The sequence below is a fragment of the Zingiber officinale genome, chromosome 11A (genome assembly GCF_018446385.1).
Source record: "Zingiber officinale cultivar Zhangliang chromosome 11A, Zo_v1.1, whole genome shotgun sequence".
In the NCBI taxonomy this organism is placed as follows: domain Eukaryota; kingdom Viridiplantae; phylum Streptophyta; class Magnoliopsida; order Zingiberales; family Zingiberaceae; genus Zingiber; species Zingiber officinale.
In genome coordinates, this window is record NC_056006.1 from 21,702,679 (window position 1) to 21,727,481 (window position 24,803).

General features: G+C 40.1%; 2 protein-coding genes across 2 annotated transcripts; both read left to right on the top strand.

The window, feature by feature from the left end:
• Nucleotides 1-587: 587 nt before the first annotated feature.
• LOC122032631 (pre-mRNA cleavage factor Im 25 kDa subunit 2) lies at nt 588-10,272 on the top strand. Its single transcript, XM_042591946.1, has 7 exons — nt 588-835; nt 2,364-2,409; nt 2,582-2,675; nt 2,792-2,865; nt 9,339-9,425; nt 9,494-9,604; nt 10,037-10,272. Exons 1-7 carry the CDS (start codon nt 717-719, stop codon nt 10,106-10,108), a joined length of 603 nt encoding a protein of 200 aa, XP_042447880.1. The 5' UTR covers nt 588-716; the 3' UTR covers nt 10,109-10,272.
• Nucleotides 10,273-12,958: 2,686 nt separating this feature from the next.
• Nucleotides 12,959-22,300, top strand: LOC122031291. Its single transcript, XM_042590419.1, has 3 exons — nt 12,959-13,528; nt 21,281-21,669; nt 21,778-22,300. Exons 1-3 carry the CDS (start codon nt 12,959-12,961, stop codon nt 22,298-22,300), a joined length of 1,482 nt encoding a protein of 493 aa, XP_042446353.1.
• The last annotated feature ends 2,503 nt before the right edge of the window (nt 22,301-24,803 follow it).

Below are 24,803 nucleotides of genomic sequence, written 5' to 3' on the forward strand. Positions count from 1 at the left end.
AGCTCGTGAACACGTTCGTTAAGCTCATTAAGTAATTTTTAAATAAAAAAATAATAATTTTGATATTGAATTTATAGATTTTATACTCTATTTATGAAAAATATAGACAAACATATTACATTTATTTATTAGAATAAAATTATAGATTTTAATAATATTATTATAATTTTCTCTAAATATATAATTTAATTTTTAATGAATATTTAAATTTATGATTTATATTTATTAATATCGTTTATGTTCGATAAAAATTTGAATAAATTTGTGAGTCATGAATATATTTATTAAATAAAATTCGAGCTCGACTCGATTATAAATAAATCAAATTTAAACATTCTAAAAATTCGACTCCATTACACCCTTAGGATGAATATTCTTCCGTCCGTCTTGCGTTATGAATTTACTGGATAAAAAAAATGTAGAAGGAAGATCATCAATCTTGAAAATCAATGTGTATATGAATTATCAAAATTTTTACAGTTAAATCTTTCAAAAGCCAAAAATGTACTTTAAATATTAAATTATAGAACCCAAATCGAGTAATTGCGCGAGCCAGCCCGACCCAACCCAACCCAACCCAACCTAACCTGCGCCTCCTATCGTACCGTACCCATTCATTGCGGCGATTCGCTTCCTTGCCGTGGTCGCCGTCGTTGACCAGCGGCGTTGCTGAGAGCGGTGCACGCGCGGAGGAGCTCGAGGTGAAGACGAGAAAGATGGTGTCGTCTCCGGTGGTAAACACTTACCCTCTTTCCAACTACACCTTCGGGGCGAAGGAGCCCAAGATGGAGAAGGACACGTCCGTGGCCGATCGTCTCGCCCGCATGAAACTCAAGTATGCCCTTTCTTTCTCAGTTCCCTTGCACTTTCCTTCTGCTATTGCAACCGGGATTCTAAATCACTTTCTTTCCCTCTCCCCGTAACTTAAAACCCTAATTTCATATGTAAGTCCATTTCTTTTGTTATTTTTTCTGTGCCCTGGAGTTAGATTTCGAGGTGAAAACTAGATTAATATTCAGAACCTTTTTTTTTTTGGGGCGTACTCAAGCGTCCAATATAGATGTTCATTGCTTTGTGAAGAAAGAGCCCTTTTCCTCCTTTTTACTCCGATTCTCTGATCCTTTGGTTCATAAAGTCGTTTCTGACGGTTATGGTACTTCTTTGTGGTAAATGTTTTGCCCACTCTATCAAAGTTAGATTTTTTCGCACACTAAATATAAGGATCTATTCTAGGAATTAATTGATAGATTGATGGTGATTGGAACACGAATGACAGAGAATGCATATAGCAGAGTTACTGTGAGTTGGTAGGTGATATGAACATATATGTAACAAATAATATCTAGGTGCTTCACCAGTTTGTTCTCATTTTTTTAGAAAACATAAATGGCTGAGAATGAAAATTGTTGATATATGTGTGCATATAGCTGAGTTATTTTGGGTTGGTTGGTGATATGAAAATGGATTTATCAAATACTACTTCGGTGTTTTGTCAATTTGTTCTCACAAATGATAGAGAAATATTAGGTGTCAATATAGGCAGATAGAATAATTTTGTTTTTTTTCCTTCTTATTTTCTCATAGTACATTGCTTGCAAAGATTTTCCCATGTTGAACTACTTCTGTCAATCATCTAGTGCTCAATGTAGAAAGCCTTTTTACCTATCAGTATGCTACAAGGTTTCACATTAGAACTTTTTTTTTTTGTACTTTTTGTCTTTGGCATTTGTCGTCAAATTGTGATTGAATAAGCTTTTAATTGGATTGAAATCATCAGCAGAGGGATTTAGGGTAATGACCTACGGTTTGTAAGCATAGACAAGCCTAATTTTCAGAAAATCTGCAGGATTATTACCTTGTAGGGAATTTTGGTTACTTCATATCAGTTCTCTCTCTCTCTCTCCTTTTTAGTTCCACCTTCTTGTCTTATATGCTACCATTATTTTCTAGATTGTTACTGATAAATCATGCTTGTTGAATCACTTTTAGTTCCTATACCTCTTATAGGCTACTGATGCTATCCTCTCCTCTCCTCCTAGGTAAATGGGGCCTTCGATTCAGGGGGTAGAGGGAGACCACAGAAATTTTTGTTAATATAAGAAAAATGATTCAATGAATTTGAATATTAGTAGTAATATAGCTCGCATAAGTTAAATGTGGGGATAATTTGTAAAGTTGATTCCAAATAGTTAGGACAAACACTGTTTGATTTGATAACGATGATGACTTGGTGATGGTTTTGGGATTATATTGGTAAAATGTCCTGGACTTCTCTTTTTCTTGTTCTCTTGTAGCTTAACATTGATTTGGATCTTAATAATTTTTAATTTTTGATTGTTTTTTTTTTTTTTTTTTTGCCTCAGCTATATGAAAGAAGGCATGCGGACAAGTGTTGAAGGGATATTGTTGGTAAATAACTACACGTAGTACCATTATCTTGTCGGTTTTTCTGTCTCCCTTCGTTCTTTTTGCCCTTTCATGTGATTGTGATCCTAATGATAGTCCATCACTAGCTCAACTTCATCAAATTACATATTTGTGCCCTGCACGTTCATTAAACCATTTTGCTCATTTCTTTTAGGTGCAGGAGCACAACCACCCACATATACTTCTACTGCAAATAGGAAATACTTTCTGTAAACTCCCTGGTGGACGTCTGAAACCTGGAGAAAATGGTAGGCCATATTGTTTTATATCTATGTGCCTTCATGTCCCTTTTTTTTCTAAGCCATAGTTTATAAATTGTACATTCCAAGTCCTTGCTTGATTGTTCTTGTGACTGCTGTCTCAGAAATTGAGGGCCTGAAGCGGAAACTTTCAAGCAAACTTGCTCCAAGTTCAGCTTCTTTCCAGCCTAATTGGCAGGTATTTAAACAAATTCAATTTTCCTTTGTCTTCATGTTATATTGCTTTCTTTGTGTGGCACAAGCTTATTTCATTTCAGGGATGTTCTAATCTCATTCCAAGAGAAAATAATGTACAATTGCTCTCATCATGGTTATCTAAAATATCATCTCGAGGAATTACATATCTAGGAATGTGTTAGATCATTGATGAGAAAATAATGTAGAATCACTTTCATCATGGTTATCTGAACTATTATCTTGAGGAATTACATTTCTAGGAACGTATTAGATCATTGATGAGAAAGTGAGATTAACATAGGTTTAATGAATGCATCAATATGAGTATGATGGTAATTTGGTAATATCTTTTGCTTTTCTAATATTAACCCTTTAGGGATATTAATTTTAAAATATTGTTTAACTATTTCTAAAATTTGACAAATAACATATAACTAAAATTAATATATGATATATAAACATTGTTATCAGTATATCCTAAAATTTGTTATTATTATTGATGTAAGCAAATTAATATAATTGGCAATTGTATTTATCATTCCTAAGTGGTTGGAGGGTAGGATAACTGTCTATTTAGTGGGAATCACATTCTGCTGTTCTGCGTTTCCCTTGACCACGTAAGATACCTGATAATCTGAAAGAATGGTCAAAGCAAACACAACAGTGATATATTCCCACAACTTTCCTGGGATTCTTACAAGATTCCACAAACCAAATGGTCTTTTAGATGAGTGAATTGTGGAATTGGATGAAGAGAAAAAGAACTTAAATCTTTTTCATTATTTTATAATTTACAAGAAGTCCGACTTAAATAGGAGGATGCAAGAGACATTAAAAAGAAAGATTACAAACAAAAGGAAAATAAAAATCTCTCTTAATTACAAATTTAATTCCTTTCCTTCTGTGTCAATCTCTATTAATCACAGATTTAATTCCTTTCCTTCTATGTCAATCTCTCTTAATTATCAAATCAAATCAGATCGGAATATTCTTTAATGTTGTCAAATCAAATCAGAATATTCCTTAGTAATGTCAACACTCCCCCTCAAGTTGGTGCAAAGATATCTATCATGCCCAACTTGTTGACTTGAAATTCAAATCCTTGTTTCAACAAGCCCTTAGTCAACACATCTGCCACTTGCTGTGAAGTTGGCACAAATGGCATGCAAATTATCCCTTCATCGAGTTTCTCCTTTATAAAGTGTCGGTCAATCTCAACATGCTTTGTTCTGTCATGTTGAATTGGATTTTGAGCAATGTTGATCGCTGCCTTGTTATCACAGTACAACTTCATAGGGAGATTAATTTCCTTAGTAAGATCTTCTAGGACCTTCTTAATCCAAAGAACCTCACAGATACCTTGAGCCATAGATCTAAATTCTACCTCGACATTGCTTCTTGCAACTATACTTTGTTTCTTGCTTCTCCAAGAAACTAAGTTACCCCAAAGAAATGTACAGTACCCTGAAGTTGACCTCCTATCAGTGATTGATCCTGCCCAATCAGCATCAGTATACACCTCAATCCCTCTCTTATCAATTTTCCTAAAGAAGAGTCCTTTCCTTGGAGTCCCTTTCAAATATCGAAGAATTCGATATGCAACTTCAAGGTGCTCTTTAAATGGAGAATGCATAAATTGACTTACCATACTCACAGCAAAAGCAATATCAGGGCGTGTGTGTGACAAGTAAATCAACCTTCCAACCAATCTTTAGTACCATCCTACATCTGCAGGAGTTCCCTGTTTGACTTCTCCAAGCTTAACACTAACATCTATTGGCGTTTCTGATGGTCTGCAATCATTCAATCCAGTTTCTTTTAAAAGATCCAGAATATACTTTCGTTGGGTAACCACAATGCCCTTCTTGGATCTTGCAACTTCCATTCCCAGAAAATATTTTAGTTGGCCCAAGTCTTTAATCTCAAATTCTTTTGCTAAGCTTTGCTTTAATCTGCTCATTTCTTCAGCATCATCACCAGTCAATATTATATCGTCCACGTAAACAATCACCACTGAAATCTTGTTTTTGGTGGATCTTTTAGTAAATAGAGTATGATCAGATTGACCCTGAATATATCCTTGACCCTTAACAAACCTTGTAAACCTGTCAAACCAAGCTCTGGGGGACTGTTTGAGTCCATATATATAGACTTTCTCAGCTTGCACACTTTACTCCCAAATTCCTCAGTGAATCCAGGTGGAGGTTCCATATAAACCTCCTCTTCTAGGTTCCCATTTAAGAATACATTCTTCACATCTAGCTGATTCAATGGCCAATCAAGGTTAGCAGCTATAGATAAAAGTATTCGTACTGTGTTTAATTTAGCAACAGGAGAAAAATTCTCAGAGTAATCTACTCCATAAGTCTGAGTGAACCCTTTAGCTACCAGGCGGGCCTTGTACCTCTCCAAGGATCCATCTGAGTTGTATTTCACAGTAAATACCCACTTACAACCAACAATTGTCTTCCCATTAGGAAAATCCACTTTCTCCCAAGTAGAGTTCTTCTCCAAAGCTTTCATCTCTTCAAGAATAGCTTCTCTCCACTCAGGAACATTCAGGGCTTCCTGGATGCTGTTAAGAATGGATACACTAGACAATTGTGAAATAAATGTACAATAGGAAGGTGAAATATTTTCATACGACACAAAGTTTGACAGGGGATATTTTGTACAAGATCTAACACCTTTCCTAAGAGCAATGGGAAGATCCAGTTGACTAGAAAACTCAGGATTACCTGGAAGATTGGGTCCTTGTGAATCATGAATTTCATGATTGAACCTCTGATTGGATTCTTGAGGATGCTGGGAACTAGGGCCTTCCTTCTTCTTTGAATAGACCAGACCTTTATATCGTTTCTCATCCATTTCTGTTATTTCATATTGTTTATTTTGAGATGGCATTATCACAGAGTGTTCTTGTTTGTCGATAGACTTAATATTTTCCCCATTTTCTACCTCTTTTAGTGATAGAGCACGTTAGGAACAAGTGCAAAGGTTAAGTCAGATTTATCAACACATTCATCTTCATTAGGTTTGTTCTCCCCCTGAAGATGAGTGTTTTGGTATGAAGTTCCCTCAAGAAAAGTGACATCCATAGAGACAAATATTTTTTTCAAAATTGGATCAAAGCATTTGTAACCTTTTTGATTGTTGGGGTATCCTATAAATATGCATTTATGTGCTTTTGGATCAAGTTTTGATTTTCTAGGATTAAAATTATGAACAAATGCAACACTTCCAAAAATTTTTAAAGGGATGTTTGTCACTAACCGAGAATTAGAAAAGCATTCCGTGAAAACCTGGATTGGACTTCTAAACGACAAATTTCGGGTTGACATTCAATTAATCAAATAGGTTGTTGTCAGAACTGCTTCTCCCCAAAGATACTTAGGAATCTTAATTGTAAAACTTAAGGCTCTAGCAACTTCAAGGAAATGTTTGTTTTTCCTTTCAGCAATCCCATTTTGTTGGGGTGTATAATTACATGAACTTTGGTGCACAATTCCTTTCTCATCAAAAAAATTTCCCAATATATTGTTAAAGAATTCCATTCCATTATCACTTTGAAAAATTTTAATCTGAGTCTAAAATTGAGTTTGAACCATGTTATAAAAAATTTTGAACATCATTGTAGCCTCAGATTTTTCTTTTAGCAAAAAAATCCATGTGACCCTAGTATGATCGTCAATGAAAGTAATGTACCTTCGTTTCCCAGAAAGAGTGGTAACCCTAGAAGGACCCCAAATATCACTATGAATCATAGTAAAAGGTGCTGATTTTTTGTATGGTTGAGGTTGAAAAACAGATCGATGATGTTTTGCTAATTCACAAAATTCACATTGAAAAACTGACTGCTCTTTATTCATAAACAGCTTGGGAACCAACAACTTTAAATATTGAAAACTAGGATGACCCAATCTATAATGCCATAACAAAATTTCACTATTATTTGGAACAGAAATAGAGTTGAAACAAGTTTTACGGTCTGACCCTTCATTAAAGAGGTAAAGCCTACCATCCTGTTTAGCATCCCCAATCATCTTCCCCGAGGTTAAATCCTGAAATTTACAATGCGAGAAACAAAAATTAGCTCTACAATTATGATCATGGGTGAATTTATTGATGGATAGAAGATTGTAGGAAAGGGTGGGAACATGTAGAACATCTTTCAATGTTATAGATTGAGAAATAGGTACTAGTCCTTTTCCTGCAACAGTAGCAAAAGAACCATCTGCAATTTTGATTTTTTGATTCCCTGCACTTGGTGTATAAGATGAGAAATATTGCGAAATACTAGTCATATGATCAGTAGCACCTGAATCTAAGATCCAGAAGCCATTAGATTTGGTACATGCAAGGGTACCGATGGGAACAATACCTGAATCAGCAAGGGCACATGAAGGATTAGAATTTCCTAAAGATTGGGACTGAAATAGTTTTTGTAAGTGCTCCATTTGTTCCTTAGTGAAGGGAAAAGATTCTGAGGAAGATTTCTGCTTTGGATCAGAATGGTTCACATGAAGGGCACGACTTTCATGTGCTCCCCCTAACTTGTTATCACTGCCCTATTTCTACTTTCCATATGCTGGTTTTCCATGCAATTTCCAGCAGTTTTCACGTGTGTGCCACGATTTTCTGCAATAGTCACACCAAGGCCTTTGCTTTTCTGCACCACGAACTGCAAGAGTGGACCCTTCCATTTCTGGTTTGATTCAGGAATATTTTTTAGCATTACATATCGTCTTGCTTCTTCCCAACGTACTTCTGAGAAAACTTCTCTTAGAGGAGGTAAAGGCTTTCGTCCCAGAATACGCCCTCGAACCTCATCGAGTTCCTTGTTCAAACCAGCCAGGAACACAAATACCCGGCCTCTTTCTATTTTTTTTTATAGCGAGCACTATCATTTGGATTTTCCCAATCTTCTTCTTCAAACAAATCCAACTCCTGCCAAACAATCATCATTTCATTATAATAAGCTGTTACCTCATGATCTCCTTGCTCCATTTTCCACCGTCGAGTGTTTAATTCAAACAATTGAGAATGATTGTCCAAATCTGAATATGTTTCTCTAACAGCTTCCCACACATCTCGAGCTGTGGGTAGAAATATAAATGGCTTTCCAATCACAGGATCCATAGAGTTTATTAACCAAGCAGTGACCATAGAATTTTGAGACTGCCACTGCTCGAATCTTGGATCCTTTGTGGTTGGAGGTTTGATTTCACCATTGAGATATCCAAGTTTTCCTTTGCCGTCTATTGCCAATCGTACTGTCAAGACCACTCAAGATAATTTTTTCCATTCAGTTTATGAAGAGTAATCTGGAGAGATCCAGTAGAGTTGTCAGGAAGAAAACCCGCCATCGGTTGAGCATTTACTTGGGCTTTTGCCTCCAAAGGCATCATCTCACTCCCAACATCCGAAGATGTTGGACCAGAGCCAACCATGGCTGCCTTGAAATTCATCCTTACATCCTATTGCTCTGATACCATGTGGAATTGGTTGAAGAGAAAAAGAACTTAACTCTTTTTCATTATTTTATAATTTACAAGAAGTCCGACTTAAATAGGAGGATGCAAGAGACATTAGAAAGAAAGATTACAAACAAAAGGAAAATAAAAATCTCTTTTAATTACAAATTTAATTCCTTTCCTTCTGTGTCAATCTCTATTAATCACAGATTTAATTCCTTTCCTTCTATGTCAATCTTTCTTAATTATCAAATCAAATCAGATTAATGTTGTCAAATCAAATCAGAATATTCCTTAGTAATGTCAACATGAATAAACCTTCAAGTCTAGCATCTGTACTGGTAGAAGCAGTAAAAGGAATTGTCTCCATTTTGTTACTTTTCTCAAACATGAAAAGGCAAGCAAATATCAAATGTTACAGGGGATTTTCAAAGTACACCCTCAAAACAGGCAGCTGTTAATATCTTAAAATTGGATATTCTTATCTGGAATATTCATAATATTGTTTGCCTTAGTTAAGAGGTAAAGAAGTTCTTGATCGAGAGAGATGCTGGGTGGGTACTGAGTTTTTCCTCTCGGGTGATGGCCTGGGAACCCCTTCAAAATTGGAAGCTATTTTGGGATGATAGAATTGGTCACTGGCTAAAATAATGACTGCGCAACCAAGAATAATCAAGACTATTAGGAGACTCCTGGCATTCTTTTTTAAGGTGCATGGGACTAGGTCATTTTACTAAGTGGATATCATCACATAGCAAGTGCCCATGCAGGGTAGAGATTTTATTTCTGTTCCGAGGTAATGATACACTGATGATTTGGTTTGGTTGACTCGTCTGATCCGATGCCTCTGCCTTTTGTTTCATTGGAATCATCAATTGATTTAAGTGAGCTTTATCATGAGTTGCTTTTCTTTAAAATATTGCAATGCGTATATTGTTTGTGTTGGAAGCTTAATTAAGGAACCTTCTATAAAGGTTGTTTACTGTTTGCCAACTTGCAGATCGGGGAGTGTGTTGCGACGTGGTGGAGGCCAAACTTTGAGACAGTAATGTACCCATACTGCCCTCCTCACATTACTAAGCCAAAGGTAAGTTGGCATCAGGGGCCATTTCTGTGGATTGTCATATCGATTAAATCTAACAGCTCCAATTCCAGGAATGCAAGAAACTTTTCATCGTTCACCTCTCAGAAAGAGAGTATTTTGCTGTTCCCAAAAACTTGAAGTTGCTTGCTGTTCCATTATTTGAACTGTATGACAATGTTCAGGTAACATTATTGTCTATCAAGATCTAAACACTGCATTTATCTCCATTTCCCTGAAGATTAGCACAACTACAATAATTGCAGATGCACGACTTATTCGTTAGAAATACCACTATCGATAATTACCTTTTGAAGCCAATTCTAATATCTTTGAACAAGGGAAAACATACCAATTGAAGCAAGCCTTTTCATTCTCCTTTCTTTTTGAGCCTGTGTATCAAGAAGACACATGGAAAACTTGCTTGGTGCTACTGCCTTGAGTATTTGATCTTTTTCTTTACCGCAAACTTTTAATTTCTAACCATAGGTAATTTGTTTTTAATGCAGTAAGATTTCTTATGAACATTGTCATCTTTTTATTCACCAGTTATATGTTGTTTTCCGATGGAACAAACTATAATTACATAGCTGAAGCATATCGTTATCTTGATGCAGAGGTATGGACCTGTTATCTCTACAATTCCTCAACAGCTCTCAAGGTTCCAGTTCAACATGGTCACATCATGAAACTACTGGATTTAAGTGGATCATATTGAAGTTGCTTTAAGTAGAAAACCAGTGACCCTGATTTAACTAGATGTTGTTTGATGCATGATACTTTTGAGGGTTTAATTATGCTTGTATGGGAATTTGCACCTCTTCAATTTTCATTAAGTTGTAAGTTCTAACAATGCTGGATTGTGGCCGTCCTCTGAGAGCGCTATTTAATTTATCCTGATGGTGAAAATTTTTTATGGGATTTTGTCGGTCATCCCATAATTAGTCGGTTTAAATCGAGTGTATATATATATATATTACCAATTAAAAAAAATAAAAACTCAACCCAGTAAATTATATGTTTATTAGGATTTCTTGTATTTTTTTTTCTTTTTAAATGCACGCTTGGTTTATGTTACGGTTGACTTGATCCCAATGCAGATTGAGATAGCATGACTGTAAAAGAAAATGGAACTTGTTTTGAGACAAAATTTCATGAGCTGAAATTCTAAAGTATAACTAGTGGCTTGAAAACAAATGTCATGAGTCGAATGCAGAGGTGCCAGAATGGGTTGGAGTATCTGTTGATACGGTGCATAAAAATGGGGTATGATGAGGTCGGATAGTTAAAAATCAAGGGAATATGATAATCAAGGATAGTTCAAGGTCAAAGGGACGTGACAATTAAAAATTAAAGGAACGTGACAATCAATGGTTAGGAGGGGAAAAGAGTTAGACTGTCTGACGTCATGGGTCATATAATTCCTGATCGAGTCTAGACAGATCAGGGTCCCAGATCTAAGACATAAGATACAGTCTGGAGTAATGCCTGACCTATCATGACTGATCGGATTCCCTCAGCTCGGGCCGCATAGCCAGGCTTGGTACTTTGAGTAAGACAGCTCCCGGTCTGTCCTTCAATGGTCTAGGCGTGAAAGATGGGGTCATCGTCACAGCTCACCTCCCTCATCAAGACTCGAGCCATGTGGCACACTCGAACGGTCATCCCGAGCTATCCATAGCTAAACCCGGGCAGGACAAAAAGCACTAGGCGACAACAATGTTAGGGAATCGTAACCTCCTGTCAGGGAATAACCATCATACATCAGGGAATATTTCAATGATCTGCTATTATTTGCGAATGGAGCATTTTTTCAACCAATGAGAGGGCACCACGTATCCTCCACCTCCCGACGGTCCTGCCACCCGACATTCTCTGGAGGGTACGTATTATCATATAAAAAGGGAGGCCCTCTCCCTTGAGCAAGGACGCACACACATTCACACTCGTGTTCTACAGTTCTTTTTTCCTTCGTACGCTATTCTTCTGGGGAAAAGGACCTGACTTGAACGTCGGAGGGCCTGAGTCGGAGACTTTTTCTTTGGTTTTTGGTCTGTAACATTCCGTGTGCTTGTTGAGTGTGCGCAGAGCCTAAGTACTTCCGATCTCGTCACCACTGTCCTTTAGTTCCACGTGGGGATCCATTTTTTGATGCACATATGCTAGGTGTGTCCAAGTCGCCTCTCCGTAAACACCGACGCTATCTTAGCCGGCCTTCGTCTGACTCAAATTCTGGACAGGATCAATTTGCATACGCTAGGTGTGTCCAAGTCGCCTCTTCGTCAACACCGACGCCATCTCAGCTGACCTTCATCTTGTTGGAACCCCAAGGTTATTTTTGGTGTGATCAACCAAGTTTAGGTTAGGTCCTGTTATGTTTTGATCCCTGTGTCTAAGTGTGCAAGAGCTTGGGAGCACAGGAAGTCGAGCGGAAGACGTGGCTAGCGAGAAGGACGACACGGGAGAGAGCCGACAGGCTCGGTACGTCCGACAGACGAGATGCTGCGGAAGAGTACACCGGTGGACGAGAAGAACGTGCACGACGTTTGAGGGACGAGAAGCCGAAGTGGAAGCCTGCTCGAGGAGAAGGCCAGAAATTGGGTTCAGGTGAGCCCTATTTCGGTTGATCAAAATCATCCAAGCGATCAGAGCAGTGAAAGAACTAAAGTGGAGCTATGGAGCTGCTAGAGGCGCCTTCAATAGGAGTTAAAGGCGCCTCCGTGACCTTCAGGCAGAAGGCACCTTCAACCAGCCATGGACCATGGAAGGCGCCTTCGACAGTGCAATTCTAGCCATTGCGGAAAAGGATAAAGTTTTATCCTTGGCCTCGCTGGAGGCGCCTCTTAGCCTTATGGAAGGCGCCTTTAGCCTGTGGATAAGATTTTCTAAAGGCTATAAAAAGACCCCTGGACCTAGGAAAGAAGTAACAACTTTTGTATTCACTTTCCTAGTCTTTTCTGAGCTTTTTTTATTGTGTTAAAGATTTCTCCGTCTTTAGCGAAGGAGATTCTTAGTGAGCTTTCATCTGCCTTGGATTAACAACCATCTAGGCTGTAACCAAGTAATTCTTGACCTTTTACTTATTTTCTTTAAGTTGTTATTTCTATTTTAATTACTTTGCTAATCTAAGTCGAAAGACGAGAAATGAGTTTTTGTTTTAGTGTTTCAGGCGACTCAACCCTCTCTAGCCGGCCTACCCAGACCAACACGTCTGACTCAGATTTCGGACAAGATCAATTTGGCACCGTCTATGGGAACTTTCTTTACCTGTTCTGGAGCGCGACGATGGAGGATACTAGAAGGATCAACGTCGCCATGACAGCAGGAGAGTACGAATAGTTCAAGAAGGCCAAGAGGCGAGCGACTTCCGAAAAACACACCACTGCTTCACACTCACACAAGATACCTGTAGTTTCAAAGGACCAGACTCGCATTTCTGACGGGGGTCTAAGAGGAAACAACTCAAGAATTTCCCTCAAGCTTTCTATCGTGAGCCCTACCCGGACTATTATAATAAGAAAGAGCAACCGCATGCCTCCATGGCCGAGAGTTCCCCGCCTAGAGATTTAAAGAAGGGAAAAGCCATAGTCCTCCGAGAAGAGCTGAGAGAGATGCTCGAGGAGCAAGTGCTATTCTCTCTAAGGGTACTCGAGGAAAAGCTACCAAAGGGGTACAAGCTCTTAGCTATTGGAGAATATGATGGTAGCAAAGATCCAGAAGATCATCTCCGAAAATTTTGGAACGCTGTGTTGCTACACCAATATAGCGATGCCATCAAGTGCCGAGTGCTCTTAAACACTCTGTCAAGCTCGGCACAAAAGTGGTTCGCTGGATTACTGCATGGGTTCATCACCTATTTTCAAGACTTCAAGAACATTTTCCTGCACCATTTCACCAATAGCAGGAAATATCAGAAGACAGACCACTGTCTCTTCGCCCTCAAACAAGGGTCAGTGGAGCCCTTGAGAATCTATGTCAAACGTTTCAACCAGGTAGCCCAGGACGTCTCGTCCGCTACTTCAGAGATCTTGATGAGTGTATTCTCCCACAGTCTAGTGGAGGGGGAGTTGTCTCATCGGGAGTCAGTAAAGAATTTTGATGAGATGCTGGTGTTAGGGTCGATTTGTAGCTAGAGGGGTGGGGGGGGGGGGGGTGAATAACTCGTTGTGCTTTGATGATGTTGTTGCAGCGGAAAACACTCAAGCAACTCTCACAACGCTAACACAAGGGATTTACTTGGTATCCACCTCAAGAAGAGGTGACTAATCCAAGGATTCGACCCTCACTCACTCATCCACTATGAAATAACTCCTTCTCGGTAACTATCGGAGGCGGAGAAGCCTCGTACAAGCTCACACACATACACATAGATATACAAGAGGAACGAAATATAAGCTAATACAATATCAAATCTTACAAGATCTGCAAAACCCTAGCTTGCTTCTCCTTCTTGTATGGAATGCTTCTTGACCTTGGAAGTACAATAACACTTTGCTCCAAAAAAGCTTCAAAAACTGGTGTGAACCTATGAGAACAATCGCAAGAAGAAGTGGAGAGAAAGGGTTATCGAATCGCTGCGAGGAAGAAGGCTTTTGAGCGTTTCCTTTGCAACGGTTATATTCCAATCGATTGACCAATCGATTGGAGAGGCTTGAATCGATCGGTTGATCGATTCAGAGCGCCTTTGTAGTCTGCTGGAAAAGGCCTGAATCGATTAGCTGATCGATTCAACCTTTATCATGACTCGCGTGATTTCCAGCTTCCCAATCGATCGGCTGATTGATTGGGAGCTCCTTTGTGGCCGCGATTTCTCTTCCCAATCAATTAGTTGATCGATTGGGCCAGCCTTCACTCGTGCTTACAACCAATCGATTAACTGATCGATTGGACTACGGTCCAATCGATTGGTTGATCTATTGACCTCCCTTTGACTTGATTAAATCAAGTCTAGGATCCCCAATTCCAACATCTGGTTAACCATGACCTATTAGAACTCCTCATACCTAGCATTCGATCAACCTTAATCTGCTGGGACTTCTTCACCAAGTGTCCGGTCAATCCTTTGACCCACTTGGACTTTACTCCTCATGCCAAGTGTTCGGTCATTCTTGATTCACTTGGATTTATCGTCTCGTGACAAGTGTCCGGTCCTTCATGACTCATTTGGACTTCTTTTCACCAGATCTCCGATCACCCTTGACCCATCTGGATTTTCTTGCGCCATGTATCCGATCACTCCTTTGACCTACTTGGACTTCCCAACACTAGGTGCCCGGTCAACCTTGACCCACCTGGATCTCCATGTTCCTGGCTTCACTCACCAGGTCTTTTCATCTGCCTAGCTTCACTCATTAGGACTTTTCATCTGTCTGGTTTCACTCACCAGGACTTTCCATCTGCCTGGCTTCACTCAATAGGACTTTTACCTAGCTTCACTCACTAGGATTTTCCCATTACTCAGCTTCACTCACTGGGACTTTCGCTTGCCTGGCTTCACTCACCAGGACTTTCCATCCGCCTGGCTTCACTCACAAGGGCTTTCACCTAACTTCACTCACTAGGATTTTCCCACTGCTCGGCTTCACTCACCAGGACTTCCCCTTGCCTAACATCTAGTTTGGACTTTCGCAGTCAAGTATCCGGTCAACCCTTTGACTTACTTGACTCTTCTTCACATCAGACTGGTCAAACCTTGACTAGAGGGGAATTGCTCCAACAATCTCCCTAATCGGACGATTGCTCCTGCAATCTCCAAATATTGTCAAACATCGAAACCCAAACATAAAGACTCAAGCTTAAGTCAACTCAAACTTAGTCAACCTGGTTAATCTGACCCAAGGGATATTGCACCAACAATCTCCCTCTTTTTGATATTTGACAATACCTTTAAGTTAGGCTAATCCCATAGCCTCAACTTTTTCTTCATGTCAATGCATGAATGAGGGTTTCCTTTCAATCTCTCCCTTTCCAAGAGGGCAAACTCTCCCGTTGAATAATGAAGGCATAATTTAGACCCTACATTCTCCCCCAAACTTTCCTTGAGGAAAATGAAGGCCTAACTTAAACCCTACATTCTTCCCTATTGGAACACATCAAAAACTCTCCCTTGAAGAGTTACACAACGTTGTTCACAACACTACAATGAAGGTCTCATACCCTTCATTATAGACAATGCTCACCATTGAGCATTAATCCACTTTATAATGCTCATCCTTGAGCATTCACAACTTAACAATGAAAATATCCACTCTCCATTATTTTTCAATACTCAACCTTGAGCATTTACTCTAAAGAAGGTTAACCACCTTCCAAGGTGTTTAAAAAAAAATAATTTTCATGTCCTTAAAGAGTAACTCCCCCTAAAGACATGCTCTAAACTTTTGTCATTGCATCAACAATGATTTGGAATCCCTAAACCTTTAGAAAACCCAAAAACTTAAAGTTTTGAGGTTTAACAGATTCAATATTGAAACCAACCTCTTCCTAAACTTCAATCTAGTGTTCCTTAACCATTTCTCCTTGTTTTTATCATGAAAACTACCCTTAAATATATATAAATATATTCTAAGGGGTTAGAAGTGGTTAAAGGGACTAAAAGTGGCCTAAAGTACTAAAATCAAGCTTTCCCAACCAAAATTAGCCTTTTCAATCGATTGGATTGGGACTCAATCGATTGCCACTCGTTTCAATCGATCCACTGATCGATTCCGCAAGCTTATGCTCACAGAAAACCTGCTTGAATTAATCGATTGATCGATCCAACATAGTTGAATCGATCGGCTGATCGATTCAACGAGCTTCTGCTCACGATAATGCCCTTTCTCAATCGATCGCCCGATTGATTGAGACACTCCAATCAATCGGCTGATTAATTGGAGGTCTAATTTCCTGAAATTCAATTTCAGTGAAATTCAGAAATTCCTTCAAAATTCTACAAAATTATAAAAATCTTGAAACTTCTTGTAAACATTATTTAGGGTAATACTATCATGGAAAAATAGTTTTCTAAGGAAATACTTCCTATTTTCAAAGATTGACATAAACTTGAAAACTTGTAAAAACTTCAATGTTTCTTCTAAGTTTGTGTCTAACTTTTCAATGATAATTGCTATAAAAAAATAGCCTTCACCAAGATTTTCCAAAGTATATTTAAAATATTTTTCAAAACTAATTTCCAACCATGTTATTTGGACTCAATGCATATGATTTGTAAATTAGCTTTCCCAATGATTGGAGTACACATAACTATGTGTTTAGATGAAATCAAAGCTCAAATAGATGCACTATATCAACATCTTGAGTCTTATTCATCATCCTAGCGTCTCACTTATATCTAATGTGCACTAAAATATATACAAGTCATCTTATAGTTTTTGTGAGATGTAGATTTTAGTTTTGCCCTAAACTAAGGATCATGCATATCTACCTAGGCATTTTAGGAATTATGAGTATCCACCTAGGATGTCACTCATTAGTAAATGTCATTGTCCTTAATTATAAGGAAATTAATATAATGCATAATGATTTATGACATACATCAAAATAAGTAACTTTTCAAAAGAAAACATACTATAGCTACATGATGTATGTATGACATGATATGATATTTTTGTTTGTTTTTGATAATAAGCATGAATGAAAAATATGATGTCATGGCATATGATGGACAAACAATGATGGGAATTTAGCATAAATAAAATATACCTAGACATTCTATCTATGTATCCTTAATCCTTAGCTAAACATAAAATTGATCCTAGATTTGCCCTCATTTTCTCAAGAAAATGCCAAACCCCAACTTGATATTTCTTTTACTCTTGATTTATTGTGCCAATTAAAATTAAGTCCAATTTCTCAAATTTTGACATGTTTTACTCTTCCAAAGAGTAATTGAGTTATCTTTTTCATTTTTAAAGATTAACGAAAACATTGAAAATACCTTTAAGTGTCAACTTTATTAAGGTTGGGTTAACCACCCTACCCATTTAGAGTTGACACTCCCTAAACCCATCTAGGGCGTAGAGAATATGCTCCTAGAAACCAATCTATTGGTGCTCCTTGGATGTTCTAGGTATTCACTAGGGATGACTTCCCTAGATACCTTCCTAATGACCTTTCTAGGCTTCTTAGAAGCCTTCGTCACACTTGACTCACTTAGGTCAACTCTAGGGATTGCTTCCCTTGTGACTTTCTTGGTGACTTTCTTTGACTTCTTAGAAGTCTTAGTCACATTGCTCTTGGGGAAAAAAAATACTTCTAGGGATAACTTCCCTTGTATCTTTGACTTGACCCCTAGACTTAGGGTTGATTCCATAACTATATGAAATCCTATGGTAAGAAGGGACATCCTTCTTAGCTTTGAGTTTGTATCCCAAACCTCTATGGCCATAGGATGACTCTTGTGTTCTTAAGTCTAGGTTATGCTCATTTTGACCCTTAAGAATATTTTCCATTTTCTTTAGGGTCTTTTCTAATTTATCTAGCTTATTTGGGTTTTCAACCTTAAATCCTTAGATTTGGATTTTTCATTAAATCCTTGAGCATTCTTTTTCTTATGCAAATATGTAAAATCCTTAGAGTTATTACCTAATTTGTTATCTACCTTCCTAACCCTAGGTGTGGTGGTCTTAGCATGATATGCTACATGATTTTCCTTAATTCTATCCTGCTTCCTATTTTCATGATAAATAGCATTAAAATGATATAAATTATTTCTAGCATGCTTTTTATCATGGGTCAAAGGAATAGGTTCAATGAATGATACCTTGGATTTTACCTTGGAAGTTTCTCCTTAATTTGTGCTTCCTCCTTTGACTTTGGTCGGCTTCTTCTCTTTAGGACATTGACTCCTATAATGTCCTCTTTGATTGCAAGAGAAGCACACAATGTGCTCCTTTCCCTTGTGTTCTACGGGACCGACTCTCTTGGGCTTCTCCTTGCCCTTGGGTGCCACTTGGCCCTTCTTCTTGGCCAATTTTGGACACTTGCTCTTATAGTGTCCTCTTTCCCTACACTTAAAGCAAATAATGTGATTTTTATTATATAAATTTGAAATAGTTATACCTTCTTTGTTTATAGGGGTGGTACATGATCCTCCATTTGATTTTTCTTGATTTGTGGAAGTGGCACCATCTTCTTCTTCTTCACTTGATCTGGAGGTAGAGGCTTCTTCTCACTCCGGAGTCAATGATCTACACTCCCCCTCAATCCTAGAGGTAGAGGCTTCATCATTATCATCCTTATGTACATGAAACAAGAAGTATGCTCCCTCATTGCCTTTTTCTTTGCACTTTGTGGAGGATGAAGTTTCTTGTTCTTCTTCTTCCGATGTTGAGCATCTCTTAACCTCAAAGTCCTCTTCCTCTTGGTCTTGATCCAATGAGTTGACCTCTTTGGATTTCTCTTGATTTGGTAGTGGAGGGAACCTCATGAATCTTCGCCAATTTGCTCCAAGGCTCCTTGTCATCCTTGTATTCTCTAATTTATGTCAAAATATTGCTTGGCAATAAATTCACCAATAACTTGATCATCTTGTCATTTGCCTCGCTCCTTTGAATTTTCTCTTGACTCCATTTGTTCTTCTTGAGGAGCTTGCCCTTTGAATTTGTTAGAGCTTCAAAGCCTTCCATTAGAGCAAACCATTGCTCTATCTCCATCATGAAGAAGTTTTCGATTCTTGATTTCCAAGAATCGAAGCTCGTCGATATGTATTATGGAGGCACCCTTATGTTGAATCCAAGTCCATCTTGGAATTTCATTTGAAGTTGAGCCTTTTGATGAAGTCTTTAACTTGTTAAAATTTGCTTCAACTTCTTCTCCCTCTAGCTTGTTGCCCTTTCCGGCAATGATTCCGGTGAAGATCAGTCTCACTCTGATACCACTTGTTAGGGTCGATTTGTAGCTAGAGGGGGGGGGGGATGAATAGCTCGTCACGCTTTGGTTGCTTGCTTTGATGATGTTGTTGCAGCGGAAAACACTCAAGCAACTCTCACAACGCTAACACAAGGGATTTACTTGGTATTCACTTCAAGAAGAGGTGACTAATCCAAGGATCCGACCCTCACTCACTCATCCACTATGAAATAAGTCCTTCTCAGTAACTATTGAAGGTGGAGAAGCCTCGTACAAGATCTCACACATACACACACAGATATACAAGAGGAACGAAATACAAGCTAATATAATATCAAATCTTACAAGATTTGCAAAATCCTAGCTTGCTTCTCCTTCTTGTATGGAACATCTTTTGACCTTGGAAGTACAACAACATTTTTCTCCAAGAAAACTTCAAGAACTGGCATGAACCTGTGAGAACAATCGCAAGAAGAAGTGGAGAGAAAGGTTTATCGAATCGCTACGAGGAAGAAGGCTTTTGAGCGTTTCATTCGCAACGGTCATATCCCAATCGGTTGACCAATCGATTGGGGAGGCTTGAATCGATCGATTGATCGATTCAAAGTGCCTCTGTGCTCTGATGGAAAAGGCCTGAATCGATCAGTTGATCGATTCAGCCTTTATTATAACTCGCGTGATTTCCAGCTCTCCAATCGATCGACTGATCGATTGGCATTGCCCAATTGATCGACTGATCGATTGGGAGCTCCTCTGTGGTCGCGATTTAGCTTCCCAATCGATTAGCTGATCGATTGGGCTTGCCTTCACACATGCACACAACCAATCGATCGATTGATCGATTGGACTACGGTCTAATCAATTGATCGATTGGATTATGGTCTAATCGATTGGTTGATCGATTGGCCTCCCTTTGACTTGCTTAAATCAAGTCAAGGATCCCCAATTCTAACATCCAATCAACCATGACCTGTTGGAACTCTTCATACCTAGCATCCGGTCAACCTTGACCTACTGGGACTTCTTCACCAAGTGTCCAGTCAATCATTTGACCCACTTGGACTTTACTCCTCGTGCCAAGTGTCCAGTCATCCTTGACCCACTTGGATTTACCATCTTGTGATAAGTGTCCGGTCCTCCATGACCCACTTGGACTTCCTTTCACCAGATGTCTGGTCACCTTGACCCATCTGGAATTCCTTACGCCAAGTATCCGGTCACTCCTTTGACCTACTTAGACTTCCCAACACTAGGTGTCTGGTCAACCTTGACCCACCTGGATCTCCACATGCCTGACTTCACTCACCAGATCTTTTCATCTGCCTAGCTTTACTCATTAGAACTTTTCATTTGTTTGACTTCACTCACTAGGACTTTTCATCTGCCTGGCTTCACTCACCAAGACTTTCCCATAGCTTCACTCACTAGGATTTTTCCACTACCCAGCTTCACTCACCGGGACTTTCACTTGCCTGACTTCACTCACCAGGACTTTCCATCTGCCTAGCTCCACTCACTAGGGCTTTCACATAGCCTCACTCACTAGGATTTTCCCACTGTCCGGCTTCACTCACCGGGACTTTCCTTTGCCTAACCTCCAGTTAGGACTTTCACAGTCAAGTATCCAGTCAACCCTTTGACATACTCGATTCTTCTTCATATTAGACTGGTCAAACCTTGACTAGAGGGGAATTGCTCCAACAATCTTCTCAATTGGACGATTGCTCATGAAATCTCCATATATTGTCAAACATCGAAACCCAAACATCAAGACTCAAGCTTGAGCCAACTCAAACTTAGTCAACCTGGTCAACCTGACCCAAGGGATATTGCACCAACAGTTGGGGAAGGCAACCAACTACATTAACATAGAAGAAGCCTAGGCGGCTCGGTGGAAAGCAGACAAGGCACTTGCTCCTGCCAACAAATCGGAGAAAAGGCTGCCCTAACTTCCAGCTCGACCCTTTCCCCGTTCTAAGGATGGCTGACCAGGATTTCAACCTGGCCAGGATTCCAGGGTGGCGCAACAGGTAGAAGCTGTTCAAGCCCCTAGATCTGGTCAGTGGGGGCCCCGTTATTGCACCTACCATAGGTCCCATACCCATTCCACTAGAGATTGTGTCCAGTTCGCCCGAGATTCTCGCAGGACGGCTGAACTGGGCTTGCCTTCGACTAAGATTGCACCCAAGCTTCAGAAGCTATTAGCCAACTCGTCTGCTGCTGCAGGGCAATTAGGTAAACCGCTGCCCGATAATGCAGGTCAGGGAGCCCAGCAGCCAGGTCGAGACAAGGAGCCAATGGAATCCCCCGAGGAAGAGAATAGGAGAAATATCGCCATTCGAGAGATTGACATGATATTCGGGGGGCCCACTGATGGAGACTCCACCCGGGTCCGAAAGTCCCATGAGCGCCTCTTTTTTTTTTTTTTGATCAAATCCCATGAGCGCCTCTTGGAGATACATGTGGTGGGGTGTAGTCCGGAATAAGCTGCTGGGCCCATAATCAGCTTTCGGCCGCAAGACCTGGAGGGAGTGGAGCTCCCTTATGATGATGCCCTTATAATCAAAGTAGTCATCGCCAACAACCACGTGGCCAGAGTTTTCATTGACACCAGAAGCTTTGTTAACGTGCTGTTCAAGAATGCATTCGAGGGCATGCAGATTGACACTAGTGAGCTTCAGCCTGTAGTTACTTCCTTTTATGGGTTCACTGGAAATAAGGTACAACCAATGGATCTAATTAAGCTAGTCATCTCTTTGGGTAGCAAACCATTGGTGAGGACCTGGAGGAGCACTTTTATTGTAGTGGAGTCTCCATTCTCCTACAACGTCATCTTGGGAAGACCCACACTGCACAAGTTCCGAGCGGCCATCTCCACCTTCCATCAGAAGATGAAGTTTCCTGTGGGCGACCAGGTTGGGGAAGTCAAGGGTGAGCAACTGATATCCCATAGATGTTGCGTCGACATGGTGAAGGTGGAGGCTCGCAAAGCTCAAAGAACCCAAGATGGAAGGATCCTTGTCATCTAAGAGGAGCCTATGCTTATAGTAGAGGAGTCCATCCCTTGGGAGGAGGTCCAGCTCTATCCAAAGCATCCAGAGAGCATCACCCGCATATTAGGTGATCTGCCGATCGAGATCAAGATAGATCTGGTCAAATGCTTGACACGTAATAGGGATGTCTTCACTTGATCCCCCGAGGAGCTATCGGGAGTCAAGCCTGAGGTAGATGAGCATAAGCTACACCTCCTGCTTGATTCCCGGACGGTCAAGCAGAAGAAGCGGAACTTCTCGATCGAACAAAATAAAATTATCCGAGCTGAAGTTGATCAGCTCTTGAAAGCAGGACACGTTAGAGAAGTATAATTTCTACCCTGGCTCTCTAACGTGGAGGGTCTACATCGACTTCTGAGACCTCAACCGAGCTAGCCCTAAGGGCTGTTATCCGCTACCAAGGATCAACTAGATGGTGGACTCAACCTTGGGCTGCAAGAGGATCTGCATACTTGACGTTTATCAAGGATACCACCAGATCCCTCTCACCTAGGAAGATCAGGAAAAGGTTAACTTCATCACAACCGACGGTACTTTTTGTTATACAGTTATGCCATTCGGTCTACACAATGCAGGAGCTACTTATCAGCGAATGATGGACAAGATCTTCTGAGAGCAGATTGGGCGAAACGTGGAAGTTTATGTAGATGACATCCTCATCAAGTCCACTGCAGCAACAAACCTTATCACTGATGTGGAGGAAACTTGTGGCACGTTGTGGTAGTACGACTTAAAGTTAAACCCACTGAAGTGCATGTTCGGAGCCCGAGGGGAAAAATTCCTAGGGTACCTTGTTACTGAGCGCGGAATTGAAACCAACCTAGAGAAGGTTCAGGCTCTCCGAGACATGCATACGCTCAGGAATCTGAAAGAAGCACAGAAGCTAGTGGGCAGGATTACGACACTCTCCAGGTTCATATCTCGATCTGTAGATCTGGCGCTCCCTTTCTTTAAGGTACTCAGAAGGTCTGCTAAGTTTTAGTGGGATGAATAGTGTAGCAGAGCTTTTGAGAAACTGAAGCAACACCTAGAGACCTTGCCTTCATTGTTTAAACCTATTGCCAAAGGGTCGCTTTGGGTATACCTATTAGCTACCTCTGAGGCCGTGGGGGCAGTGTTGGTAAAAGAGCAGGATGATGTACAGCGGCTAGTGTACTTCTTGAGCCACCTATTGAAAGGGGTCGAGTCTCGATACACGACCTTGGAAAAGTTGGTTTACAGATTGATTCTCATGGCTCGTCGCTTAAGACCTTGCTTTCTGGCACACTCAATTACTGTCCTGACTAATAGTACCATGGGGAAGGCCCTTACCAACATGGAGATAGCTGGCTGCCTCATCAAGGGCAACCGAGTTAGGAGAATATGATATACAGTATCAGCCTCGAACAATGATCAAAGCACAAACCTTAGCTGACTTCCTAACAAAAATCCATCAAGATAATGCTGAGGAAACATGGAAAATATATATTGATGGATCATCCACTCAATAAGGAAGTGGAATGGGGATACTCCTTATATCCCCTTAAGAAGATATTATGCAACTAGCTATCCGGCTAAACTTTAGAGCTACCAATAATGAGGCAGAGTATGAGGCACTACTAGCTGGATTGCAGACAGCTCGGCATGTAGGGGCAACCCGGGTAATCATTTATTCAAATTCTTAGCTGGTAGCTCAGCAAGTGGCCGGTAACTTTGAAGTCAACAATGAGAAGTTGCAGCTATACAGAGAAATATATGGGAAAAATGAAGAAGGGCTTCAAGAAAGTTACAGTGACCAAGATTTCTCAAGCGGACAACCAGAGAGCAGATGAATTAACCAAAATGGCCAATTCTTTGACTACTTGGGTATTGGATAAGTCGATAGCCCAGAGCTTCCTGATAGCTTAGATTGACCTACAAAACAATTTGGATGAACCAATCGATTAGAGATCACCAATGACCATTTATCTTCAACAAAGAGCTTTGCCTGCCGATGATGAAGAAGCCAGATCAATTAAGAAGAGAGCTCATGCATACACACTGATCGGGGATCAATTATACAAGCGGACATTCTCTCGGCCATTGCTCAAATGCCTAGGTCCGGATGAAGCGGAGTATGCCCTACAAGAAGTTCACCATGGATGTTGCGGTAGCCATGTAGGAAGAAGGATGCTAGCCCGAAAAGTACTCTCGGCGGGTATTTTTGGCCTACTTTGCAGAGAGATGCTCAACGATTGGTGGACACTTGCCTCTCCTGCTAAAAGCATCAAAACCTGACCGATCAGCCGACCAAGATTTTGAAGACATCAATAGTCTCTTGTCCCTTTGACCAATGTAGTATGGACATCGTGGGACCTTTCCTCATGGCTCCCAAGAAGAGGCGCTTTTTACTCGTGGTGGTGGATTAAGTGGATAGAGGCAGAAACCCTGGCCAGGATAACAGAAGAAGCTATCATCTAGTTTTTATGGAAGAACATCTTGTGCCGATTTGAAATCCCTC